This window comes from Balaenoptera musculus, chromosome 3 (genome assembly GCF_009873245.2).
Source record: "Balaenoptera musculus isolate JJ_BM4_2016_0621 chromosome 3, mBalMus1.pri.v3, whole genome shotgun sequence".
In the NCBI taxonomy this organism is placed as follows: Eukaryota; Metazoa; Chordata; class Mammalia; order Artiodactyla; family Balaenopteridae; genus Balaenoptera; species Balaenoptera musculus.
The window spans coordinates 153,499,692-153,513,016 of record NC_045787.1 but is presented as its reverse complement, the minus strand read 5'-3'; the positions used below and the strand labels follow the sequence as shown (position 1 = coordinate 153,513,016).

General features: G+C 42.9%; 1 protein-coding gene across 9 annotated transcripts in view; it reads right to left on the bottom strand.

Annotated features, from left to right (window-relative positions):
- SNAP47 (synaptosome associated protein 47) overlaps positions 1-13,325 on the bottom strand; it is a 157,653-nt gene that overhangs the window by 113,205 nt on the left and 31,123 nt on the right. For 8 of the 9 annotated variants that reach the window (XR_005019222.1, XR_005019223.1, XR_005019224.1 and 5 more), the window contains exons 3-4: positions 7,823-8,313; positions 171-295 (exon numbers count right to left, since the gene is read on the bottom strand). Coding sequence is in view for 6 of the 9 variants with exons in the window: in XM_036846053.1 (XP_036701948.1) it covers positions 171-295; positions 7,823-8,313 (616 nt within the window). In the remaining 3 variants the exon portion in view is untranslated. The remainder of the gene's footprint in view (positions 1-170; positions 296-7,822; positions 8,314-13,325) is intronic. The other variant, XM_036846054.1, reaches the window with a different exon arrangement.

The window sequence follows — 13,325 nt, the reverse complement described above, 5'->3', positions numbered from 1 at the left end:
AATGGGCAACGCCCTTCCTCAAGCTATAGGGAGCTGAGCAAATCAGGTGGATGTCCCAGCATTTCCGTGTAGGTGACAGGCAAGCATAAATCAGTGGAGAGTTGTTTTTAGGCAAGAAAGAGAAGTGAGTTGCCTGCAGGGGAGGACACGACACTACGAATGCATGTTACCTGTCTCAGTTCCTGGCTGTCCCCCTCGGAAATTAACGGTTCGCTCGTCTGTAGCTGAAGTGGCCTCCCTTCCTGGCTCCCTGAGGAGGGCTCACAGTGCATGGCATGGTCCATCAGCCCAGATGCTGAAATGGAAAGTCAAACAGAGTGGCATCTTCTAGAAGGTGTGAACAACGCAAGGGCATTCAGAACTTTACAAAAAGTGGTGTTTAAGACCGTCAGAGCTCTTTGGGTTGACGAAGTGTTTTCCCAGGCATCTACTGGTTTAGAGCTTCTGTGTTTGCGGGAGCGGTGAGTCCACCTCTCTGAACCTCTGCTGAGCTGACTGAATGTGGGACCTGCCTGAGCCTTGCCTTCTACCCCAATCCAGGGCTGCTTCCTTACCCCACACTGATCAGAGTGTGCAATACTGTAAATACTCAGGATCTAGTTCTACAACTGGCTTTTAGAAGAAAGATGCTTTATACAGGAGTGATTTTTTTTTTTTGAGAGGACAATAGATTGGAGTATGAAACATAATACTTGTTGAGCCCTGGTGAAATGTACATGAAATACACTACTAGGAACTGCATTACCATCTGATTACCCCACAAAACACTGTGGTTCTAGAGAGCACATGAAATGGTCAACTAGTCAGGTCAAGCAAAGTTGAATGTGGAGCTGTGCTGAGGTAGGGGTGAGCCAGACTGCTGCACGTGGCAAGGCATTGCTCAGGGGTGTTTCCACTCACACATCTATGCCTGGGTAGTCTCGCTAAGAAGCAGAAGAGCAGCTTGGCAAGGAACAGTGATAATCCTTTATTTAAAGCGCTGCCTCCATCTGCAACCCTGGCACTGTAAGGCCCAGATAAGAGCATAGATTAGAGTCTGTCACCTGCTTTTCTCCATAATACAGACCACCTCAGATGTGTCAATATAGCCATGTTTATTTATTAGGATGCTGGAAAGCTGAAAGCATACTGGGGTGAGAACCAGCAGTGTGGATTCCAGCACCAACTCCTTTGAGCAGATTTCTCTGCTTCAGCAAAGTGGGAGGGCAAAAGCAGGACACCCCACTTCCTTCCTAGGAACCTAGTGGCAGTCAGCAGAGCTGCCTTTCATCCGAGCAGCCGGGAGCAACTGATAAATGCATTGTTAGGAAAGGAAATCCATCTTGGGGTAAAGCTCTTGCTGGGCCTGAACAGCAGGAACCCAGGTGGTGAATCCAGGACACACCAACTGCACAAGCCCCTCCTCCCCGGGGAGAGACCAGCCACCTCCAACAGGTACACAAACATCCCCTTATTCTTATTTCTCAAAAAATTTCTTACAAATTAACACTCCCTGAGATTACCTAGCTGAGCAAAGAAGACATGATGACAAGAAAGCATGTTTCTTGGCATCCTAGAGAGGAAAAGGGTCTTGGCCAGATGGAGTGAGTTCAGGAACCAGTTGATGCGAAGCAAAACCTGCATGGAGGCAAGACCTGAGGATTCCACACCACAGGCCTGAGCCCTCCCCAGGCCCATCTCCACTGGGAAGGAGGCCCTTTGTGAGAGTCTTCGTGCCCTTTAACTGTGCACCACTGTGCGAAGTGCTTCCTACACAGAACTGCTACACCTGTACAAGCACCTTGAAGGTCTGAAAAAGTTTCACAAGACAAAAACCTTAGTACACACCATGTACTCAGATGTGCTTTTCTATTCTATTCTTTATATAAAAGCTGGTTACAACCAACCAAATTGATTTTACAACCTGTGTCCTGGAATCTCCAAAGTGCCACTACTCCAACATCCTAAGGGCTTATTAATTAGCACAGAACTTTCCATAGCATAAAACTCACTGTCGGCTGGTCTTACATCATCTAAATGTCACTAAGATGTTACATAATGAAAAGCACTTTTCTAAAACAGCAATAGGACACCATCAGAGCTAAATTAGACAACAGAGGACATGTTCTACTAGATATTATTAGCCTAAAGGAAAGGCCAACTAACATACCTGACATTAAAACGTTATCAGTGATAACATGATGGCAAAGTGCACTTCACTTGTCTATGTTAACAGTGATTCTATGGCCTAATGGGTGAAAGCAAACTCCTCATCCAGCCTATACCCTCCTCCTTCCCAGTCTGCTCCTTATCCTGCAGACTCCTGCTCCAGCCACCCCGGCACCCTGACCCCAGCATGCTATTCCTGCCCACCATGCCCCTGCTTCTGCACATGTCATGCACACAGATGTCCCCTAGCCCAAGTCTGGAGACATGTTCTCCACTCAGCCCTTCCATTAGCAGCAATCTTCCCTCATCTGTCCTGGTCCCATTCAGTTTACACACCTTTGACAGTAACTTGCTTGGTACTGCACTGCTATTTATCTTTTTTCAGCATCTTTTCAAACTGGGATCTCCCCAACTAGCTTCTCTGAGAGCACAGCCCATGTCTAATTCACACTTGTGCCCAGCACTGTGCTCCTGCACTGTCACTCTGGTTTCCATTTCAACACCTACAGCTATATTACAGTTAGAGACATACTATTTTTGAATGTTTAACAAATGGGATTACTTAAACAACCAGAAAACCAAAACTGAGGACTTTTCTTCCTGGAATATACTAATCAGAGATGTTTTTCACAACGAGCTGTGGGATCAGCAGGATCCTGCCTAATACAAAACTCGGCCACCCCCGCGAACTCTGTGTTGAGACTTGGGTTGCTGACTCAGTTACTTCAATGCTTTGAAATATCTTCTGAAAAAATTAATTTAGGGGGATACCCTGGTGGCGCAGCGGTTGGGAATCCGCCTGCCGATGCAGAGGACACGGGTTCGTGACCCGGTCCAGGAGGATCCCACATGCCGCGGAGCGGCTGGGCCCGTGAGCCACAACTACTGAGCCTGCGCATCTGGAGCCTGTGCTCCGCAACAAGAGAGGCCGCGATAATGAGAGGCCTGCGCACCGCGATGAAGAGTGGCTCCCGATTGCCGCAATTAGAGAAAGCCCTTGCACAGAAATGAAGACCCAACACAGCCAAAAATAAATAAATAAATTTATAAAAAAAAAAAAAAAAATTAATTTAGTTCAGTATAATATGGTTTTTGTCTCAAAAGTCATTAGTTATCTCAGTTAAACAAAATAATCACAAATTGTTCAAGCTACATGCTACCTTACAGATGATTCCACTTTCCAAGAACAAGGAGGCATCGAGGAAAACCCTGAGTAAGGACTGCGCTGGCAGGGGCAGCACTGGGACGCCAGTCTCCTTTGTGCATCAGACATAGACTCCTGACCTCACTGCAAGTTCAGACCAAAGACCACCAGGGCCTGACCTGGGAGCAGGAAAACCGCTCCAAGCCTGTCCAGCCTTGAGCAAATCTTTCTCCCTGTCTCTGGGCCCCAAATGCCCCATTGATGACACAGGAAAATGCCTACTCTACCCAGGGATGGATCCAGCAGCTTATATAACTGGGGTGGGAAGCCCTTTCAGAAAAAAAACACAAAACGCCCCATGTCCTCAATACAACAGGAAGTGTAACAGAGAGAAAGCTGAAATGGAGAGAGACAGCAGTCTCAACTGACCCATGAGTCCTTGGAAGGGATCAAGTGGTTGAGGGCCAAGCAGCTCTCCGGGGGTCTGTCGATAGTCAGGGGGTCACCGTGTCCTGATAAACTAATAACATGGGGCTTGTCTGAAGTCAGTGCAGTGCTTGTGTCCTAGTGACCACATGGAGGCTGTTGGTGGTCAGCATGGTGCTGTGTCCCAGGGTCAGAACTTTACTATTTCAAAAGATGATCTTAAATTAACGACCCTATGCAGAGACTTCAATGCCTCAGAAGTTTATTTATCATTACACAGAGATGCGTGTGCCTTCTGGTTACCTGGGCCTGTCCTGGGTGCTGGAGATGGGGTGAGAAAAGACAGACTTGTGTCTAATTCTGGAGGACACATCCCAGTGTGGGAAGTTGAACAGCAAACCAGAGGGCAAGTGTTAGGCAAGATTTCTATAGGATCAGTGAATGGGAAACTAGTTCTCTTAAATTAGGTGGTCAGAGAAGGCCCCTCTCAGAAGGCGACAGTTCGCAAACAGTGAAAACAAAAATCAGTACCAAAAAACTCTTTAAAAATGCTATGCACGGACCTTGCTCTTATATGATAAGAGCTTTGTGGGCTTCCTCCCAAAACCCATCACCGCAGTGGATCATGAGACAACATGACACAAAGTCCAACCAGGGGAGAGTCTACAAAAACCTGACCACTACTCCTGAAGACCATCAAGATCATCAAAGCAAAGAGAGTCTGAGAAACTGTAACAGTCAAGAAGAGTCCAAGGAGATGAAATGCCGAAATATCATGTGGGATCCTGGATGGGATTCTGGAACAGTAAAACATAAGGAAATCTGAATAAAATATGGACTTTAGTGAATAAAGGTGTATCAATACAGGTTCATTAGTTGTGACAATGAACAATACTAATGTAAGATGACAAGAATAGGGAAAACTGGGTGTGGGAGACATGGGAACTCTCTGTACTATCCTCACAACTTTTTCTCAAGTCTGAAACTATTCTAAAATTTAAAAGATTATTTTAAAGATACTATGCAGAAAAACAGCAATTTGCAACTGCTCTTCCTTAAGGTGGGATCTGCCCACCTGTATCATTTCCAGCCCTTGAAGCCCAGGAGACTCTCTTCCTCTCCCAGTCCTGGCCTGGCCACCCCAGGCCCTCAACCTGTCTACTCTATACATTACTACAGAGGTCTCTGGAAAGTTCTTCTAGGACACTGGTTCCTAACACTGGTCCCCTGTTACTAGACTGCCACCTTCTGGCCACACAATTTACCAAAATAGCTCATCGAGGACAGAAATATGTTTCTGAGATGTCAAAGTCATGGTTTCTACCGCCACTGTTTCTGTAGTTTCCAGTGTAGAACAGTAAAAACAGAGGTGCTGACAGATACAACAACAAGAGAGGTAACAATGAGAAGTAAGTTCTCATTGCTGGGCTTGTGCAGGATTACTGTGAAGTTCCAAGCAAATGAGATACCATCTTGCTTATTGAACTCAGCATGCCGGCTTCTTCCAAACATAACTCCTTGTCACCTGTACCTCTCCAAATCCACAGCTGTAAGGTACACCTGCCTCCCCTACGCAGGGAGGCTTCACCAGGGGAGGATGGCACTTCATGCTCAGTCCAGACTCAGACACATTGTAGAGATCCTACCCACAGGCTAAAGTTAGCACTGAGATGAAAACCCATCTGTCACTGTGGATGTGGCTCAGCTCATTCCATACATATACAATCCGTTACTATGATGGGTGAGGCCATAGTCCCCAGTTATTCAATCCAACCCTAATCTAGGTGTTACTGGGAAGGTATTTGTAGACGTGGTGAAGGCTCTCAGTCAGTTGACTTTAGTGAAGAGAGCCTGTCCTAGACAATCGGGTGGGCCTGGTTCAATCAGCTGAAAAACGTTAAAAGTAGATCTGTAGCTTCCCTGAGGAGAAAGACGTTCAGCCTCAGGTCAGCAGCCTCAGCTTGTGCACAAGAGGTCCATTTTCCCCTTCCTGATTGGTGGCCCTGCAGAATTTGCACTCACTCAGCTTCCTGCAGTCTGATTATGGCTGCAGAGGCCCTGGCACTCACTCCCTCCTCTCTAGCCCCATCTGCCACCTGTATGCTTGGAGTCAGAGCTTACCATCCCATCTTCCTCGGGACCCACCCTCCATGACAGCAAGGCGCAGCAAGCGTGCACTCTTCTCGCTTGTACAGTGTGACTTTCTGTGACACACGTGACATGCTCGCATCTGCCATCTCATGTGTAACATTCTATGCCGTGTTCTCTCTCTGAAACCACCACGCCTAACATAAAACCCACGAATGTGGTAGAGCTCCATAAGAAGGACTGTTTTCAGGACTGTGGGTACCTGGCACCACGCCTGGCACAGGGGGTTTCTCCAACAGCACTGTCAGAACCAACAGCCCACGGTGCTCTGCATCTGGAGAGCCAGGGCCTCCTCCCTCCTCTCACTGCTGAGGCTCCTCCCAGAGGAAAACAGCAGTGAGAGGGACTCAGAGACTTGGGGTATCAGAGAGGCTACCTGGCTGAGCTTGCAAACGGCCTTTCCTGAAGGGCCCTTCTGGTCAGGATCTTATGTTGGCTGGTACAGTGTACCCTTCTTGGCTCTTTTATGGGCCAGCTTCTGAGTCCTGCCTTGAATGAGGGACCAAAGAAAAATCTGGAAACGTAAGTTTCTAAATTAAGAAAGTAAGTTTCTAAATTAAGTTTTTACATTAACATTTCCAACATTTTGATACTTATGGGACCAGATCTATTATCAAGTAATTTCTTTTTGAAACTTGAAGTCATCTAGAATAACATCAAAATATTCATATGTTAGGGAAACAGATTACATATTGGAATTGAAATCAGTCACTTAAGAGGAAAAAAGAAAAGGAACTGGAATAGTAACAAACATATCTCTTACTTTAAACAAACTCTAGCAATCGAAGTTAATAAGAAAAGACTATTACTTGTTAGAAAAATCACTATAACATAGAAGTAATGTCACCTATAATGCTAGTATTAGAATATTTTATGACTTTGGGATTTCTTAAGCAGGGCTCAAAAATAAACTTAAGGGGAAAAATGGTAAATCTGACCACAGCAACATTAAAGATTTCTGTAATGGAAGCTGACAGTCTAGGAGAAGTACTGGTAGCTTCTAAAGTCAACAAGGGATGAATATCTAGAATGAATAATGAACTCCTGCAAATCAGAGAGGAAAAAAAAAAAAGCCCAGTAGGAAAAAAAAAACAAACAAACCAGAACAAGCAACCCACAGAGCAAAATCTGTGGGACCAAATAACAACTAAAAGGCGTCAGATGCTCCACCTCACAATCAATCAAAAAAATAAAAATACCTTTAAGATACCACTTGACATCCACCAGAATGGCAAAACTGAGAAGTCAGATACCACTAAGTTATTCTATGCTAGGGAGGAGGCTGGGACCTGGGGACATATCCACATGTCCTGCCACCCACACTCGAACCTCAGTCCAAACTCAGCTATACCCTCCATGCCCCACAGAGACCTAAAAGAGGATACTGCAGCCACAATGCCAAGAAAAGCAAGGGTTTCACAACATTTTGGGGATGTTAAAAAAAAAACACACAAAAACTATGCTGCATAGTTTTCAAAAATTCTTATATCCAAATGCACATCTGGAAAGTGGGTTGGGAATACCTCAATTAAGTGACAAGAAAACCGAGTGTGATGCTGGGTCGGGGGAAGGGACTGGAGACACACCAGAGCAGGTGGGGATGATGCTAGTTAAGACCCTAAAGTGTTGGTTCTCAAATCAAACAGGGGAAAGAGGTGAAAACATCTAACTTGGAGCTTTCCTTTGTTCTGAAAGCATCACCAAAACCATTTCTGACCTATTTGAAAAGGCACAGCTCTCAAGTATATGATAAACCTGAGTGATTTGAGATTCAGATGGCAAGTACTAAGGAAAATGGCCTGAAATTATTTTTATTTACAAACAAATAGGTAGTCACTAGTGAGCTGAAACCGGCAGTTGCTCTATGTGATACATCATGGTAACGCACCATGGGTGTGTTGAGTCTGACTGTGACTTTAGAGATCTTGTGCACAGACTGTTTTGATGAACACTCACCTGCATGCCAGACTGAGTAGCCCTTCTCTGCTAGGGGAGAGGTTCTAGTGCTTCTGAGCATCAAGGCATCTTCTAAAAACTCGATCTTCTTGCTGAATTGCATTTCCAAAATGGGGATAACCTCCGGCATCTTGGCAGATATCAAACGATAAGCTATATCTGGCTTCCCAATGAACCGCTGGCGGATGCTAATTTCATAAGGTGTATGAACCTTGATGTCATCTACTTCTTCTCTTTCAAATCTGTGCATGAGCGAAGAATCTGAGTTGTGGATTTCCAACCCAGAAACAAGGACAGTGAGCCTTCCTGGTTTAACATGAGATTCTATTTTTTGGGAAATAACAGCAGGAATTTTGATCACTATCCCTTCTTTTCCAAAAGCTTTGGAACTAGCCATTGAGGCGTCCCACTTGGGCTTTGTTTCTGATGGCATCTTCCAAAGCTTGAAGCTAAAGGGCCACCAAGAAGGAGACTCCAGTTCTGTCAGCAACCTAAAAAAGCAAACAAAACACAGAAAGTAGTCAATCAGTTAATTTCTTTTTTTTGAAAACTGCTTTGACTTTTATAAAGAATGTTACCATTTTATAGTTTTCTTTTCCACAAGCACTCCATGAAGCAGAAAAAGCAGGAATTATTATCCCCACATTTTAGAAAAGAAAACTGAGGCTAAGAGCAGTGGGACATTTGCCTACAGATACAAAACTAACCAGAAGTAGACACACAACAAAAACACCCATCTTCTGACTAGAATATTGCTCTTTTCACACTTGACCTGGGGCAATTTTGACCAAAATAAATCCTGATCATAATCTCTAGAGAGCTGTCTAATAGAACTTTCTTCAGTAGTCTGTATTGCCTAATCCAGTAATGGGGACATGTGGCTACTGGGCACCTGAAATGTAGCTAATGCAATGATGAATTGAATTTTAAACTTAATTTTAATGTGGCTAGTGGCTACTACATTGGACAACTCTAAATTAACCACTAATAATATCAAGAGATATATCTAAAAAGCCAATAAGAGAGGAAAACAGTGGAAGCAGGAAAGGAAAAGCAAAGGAACAAAGATCAAATGGAATAAACAGAAAACAAATAACAAGATGGTGGAATTATCACAACTATACTAGTAATCATACTAAATGTAAGTGGACTAAATTCTCTAATTAAAAGGCAGATTGTCAGCCTTTAAAGGCACATGGTCAGTCTATAACAAGACACAGTTATATCTTGTTGACAAGAAGCAATGTGAAATATAAAGATACAGATACACTGAAAGTAAAGGGATTGGAAAAGTAAAGTAAAATGATATCATGCCAAAAGTAAACTTTAAGACAAGGAGTGTTACTGGGGAAAAAGAGGGACAATGCATAATAATAAGAGGATCAATCCAAAAGAGAAACTTAATGATAGTAAATATGCATGCATCTAATAACAGAACTTCAAAATTCATTAAGCAAAAACTAAAAGAAGAAATAGACAATCATACCTGTAGTTGTAGATTTTAACAAACTGCTCTCCACAACTGATATGGCAAGAAGACAAAAGTAATTAATAAGAATATAGAAATTTTGAACAACACTATTCAACCATCTCAAGCCTGACTGATATTTACAGAAACATCATCCAAATGCTGAATGCACTCTGTTAAGTATATTCAGAATATAAACAATAACAACAAAAAGATTATATATAACAGAGTGGTCAACATGGCAGAGAAGGAACACCTGGAGCTCACCTCCTCCCACAGGTACACCAAAATTACAACTACTTACAGAGGAACTAACAATGAGAAGGACCTAAAGACTAGAAGAAAAAATTTTCCACAACTAAGGTTATCAAGAAGGAACTACAATGAGATGGGTAGGAGGGATGGAGACACAGTATAGTTAAGACCCACATCCCCAAGTAGGTGACATACAAAAGGGAGGACAATCACAATTGCAGAGGTTCTCCCCAAGGAGTGATGGGTCCAAGCCCCACACTGGGCTCCCCAGCCCAGTATTACACCAGAAGATAAGCCCCCATAACATCTGACTTTGAAGGCCAGTGGGACTTGCATAAGAGAGAGCTAGAGGGCTGTAGGAAACAGAAACTCTGCTCTTAAACAACAGAAGCAAAATCTCACATGCTCTTAGACCCAGCACAGAGGGAGATTTTGAAAGGAGCCTAGGTCAGTCCCACTAGTTGAACTTGGAGAAGCCTGCCAGAGAGGCAGGAGGCCACCAGCACTCCCCCTTGGGACACAGATGCTGGTGGCAGCCATTTATGGGAGCCATTTAGGTTCTACCATGAGGACACTGGTGCTGGCAAGGGCCATTTTGGTGTCTAGACTATCTGCACCGGGATACGGTCCCACCCACCAGCAGGTCGGCCACAGTCCTGGGACCTCCCACACTGAGCAGCCAGTTACATGAGGAAATGACCCTGACTACCAGCAGGCTGAGACCAGTCCTGGACCCACGGCCCTGTAGTCAGCCACACAAGCACCTGGCACCACCCACCAATGGACTGGAACCAGCCCCGGGACCTCAGGCCCTAAGCTGACCATACTGGGACCCAGCTCTGCCCACAAGCAGGCTGGCACCAGCCCCAGGAGTTTCAAGGCCCTTGCTCCACATACTAGCAAGCTGGTACCAGTACCAGGACTTGCCAGCACCTGCAGACAGCAGTCCAAGGCCCCCCAGGCCCCAAAGTCAACTGCACCGGGACCAGGCACCACCCACCAGCAGGCTGAGATAAGCCTCAGGAAACCCCAGGGCCACTCAGTTGGCCGCTCTGGGACCTAGCCTTGCCCACCAGTGGCCAACAGCCTCTGTATGAGGCAAGGCCTGGCAGCCAACTGGGACAGGGACAGCCCTGCCTACCAACATGCTCACAGGGGCATCCCTAGATCATATAACTCTGGTGCTGCTGGGCACCATAGGATGTCTCCTACACAAGCCTACTTCTCCAAGATCAAAAACATAACCAATCTACCTAATTCATAGAAATGAACACAGAAAATTAGGTAAACAAAAGGAGGTGACAAAGGAGCATGTTCCAAACGAAGGAAGAGATAAACTCCCAGGAGAAGAACTAAGTGAAGTGGAGATAAGCAACCTACCCAGTAAAGAGTTCAAGGTAATGATCATAAAGAAGCTCAACAAACTCAGGGAAAGAATGAATGGCCACAGTGAGAAGCTTAAGAAGAGACAGAAAATATAAAGAAGAACCAAATAGTAACTGAAACTAAAAAATACACTAGAAGGAATCAACAGATTAGATGATACAGAGGAACAGACAGGTGATCTGGAAGACAGAGTAGTTGAAATCACCCAAGTTGAACAGAAAAAAGAAAGAGAAATTTTAAAAAATGAGGACAGTTTAAGATAACTCTGGTCTCATACCACAGTACTATGAGACAAGAAATCAACTATAAGAAAAAAACCGCAAAAAACACAAACACATGGAGGCTAAACAATATGCTAGGAAAACCCAATGCGGTCATGGAAGAAATCAAAGAGGAAATAAAAATATACTTGGAGACAAAAGAAAATGGAAAGATACAATCCAAAATCTGTAAGACACAGCAAAAGCAGTGCTAAGAAAGAAATTTATAGTGATATATGCCTACCTCAGGAAACAAGAAAAATCTCAAATAAACAACCTAACCTTACACCTGAAGGAAGCAGAAAATGATAAACAAACAAAACCCAAAGTTAGAAGGAAAGAAGTCATAAAGATCAGCGTGGAAATTAATGAAATAGAGACTAAAAAAACAATAGAAAAGATCAATGAAACTTAGAGCTGGTTCTTTGAAAAGATAAATCTTTAGCCAGACTCATCAAGGAAAAAAAGAGAGAGGACCCAAATAAACAAAATCAGAAATGAAAAAGAAGTTACAAATGAGACCTCGGAAATACAGAGGACTGTAAGAGATCACTACAAACAATTACATGCCAATAAGACGGACAATCTAGAAGAATTGGATAAATTCCTAGAAATGTACAACTTCCAAGATTGAGTCAGGAAGAAATACAAAATACAAACAGACTAATTATAATTATTAATTTAAAGACTCCCAACAAACAAAAGTCCAGGACCAGTGGGCTTCACAGGTGAATTCCACAGAACATTTAAAGAGGAGCTAATGCCTATCCTTCTCAAAGTATTCCAAAAAATTAAACAGGAAAGAATGCTTCCCAACTCATTCTACAAGGCCAGCATCACCTTGATACCAAACCAGACAGACACTACAAAAAAAGAAAATTACAGGCAAGTATCACTGATGAACATAGAAGCAAAAATCCTCCACAAAACATCTGCAAAGCAAATTCAACAATACATTAAAAGGACCACACACCATGATCAGGTGGGATCTATCCCAGGGATGCAAGAATGGTTCAGTATCTGCATAGCAATCAATATGATACACCACATTAACAAACTGAAGAATAAGAATTATATGATCTCAAAAGATGCAGAAAAAGCTTCTGATAAAATTCATCATTGATTTATGATAAAAATGTTCAACATTGGGTCTAGAGGGAACATACCTCAACATAATAAACACCACGTATGACAAACCTACAGCCAACATCATACTCAACAGTGAAAAGCTGAAAGCATTTTCTTTAAGATCAGGAATAAGACAAAAATGCCCACTCTTGCCACTTTTATGCAAGATAGTATTGGAAGTCCTAGTCATAGCAATTAGACAAGAAAAAGAAATAAAAGGAATCCAGATTGGAAAGGAAAAATTAAAACTGTCACTGTTTGTAAATGCCACGATACTACATGTAGAAAATCCGAAAGATCCACCAAAAAACTACTAGAACTCATCAATGAATTCAGTAAAATTTCAGGATACAAGATTAATATGCAGAAATCTGTTGCATTTCTATACACTAATAACAATCTATCAGAGAAATTAAAAAATAATCCCAATAACAATTACATCAAAAAGAATGAAATACCTAGGAATAAATCTAACTAAGGCAGTAAAAGACCTATATTTGGAAAACTATAAGACACTGATGAAAGAAATCAAAGGTGACACAAACAAATGGAAAGATACCATGCTCATGGATTGGAAGAATTAATATTATTAAAATGACCATACTATCCAAGGCAATCTACAGATTCAATGCAATTCTTATCAAATACCAATGGCATTTTTCACAAAACTAGAAAAAAAATCCTAAAATTTGTATGGAAACACAAAAGACACAGAATAGCCAAAGCAATCTTGAGAAAGAAGAACAAAGTGGGAGGTATTATGCTCTGATTTCAAACTATACTACAAAGCTACAATAATCAAAAAAGTAAGGTACTGGCACAAAAACAGACACAAAGATCAATGGAACAGAACAGACAGCCCAGAAATGAAGTCACACTTATATGGTCCATTAATCTACAATAAAGAAGGCAAGACTATACAATCCGGAAAAGACAGCCTCTTCAATAAATAGTGTTGGGAAAACTGGACAGCTACATGCAAAAGAATCAAACTGGACTACTTTCT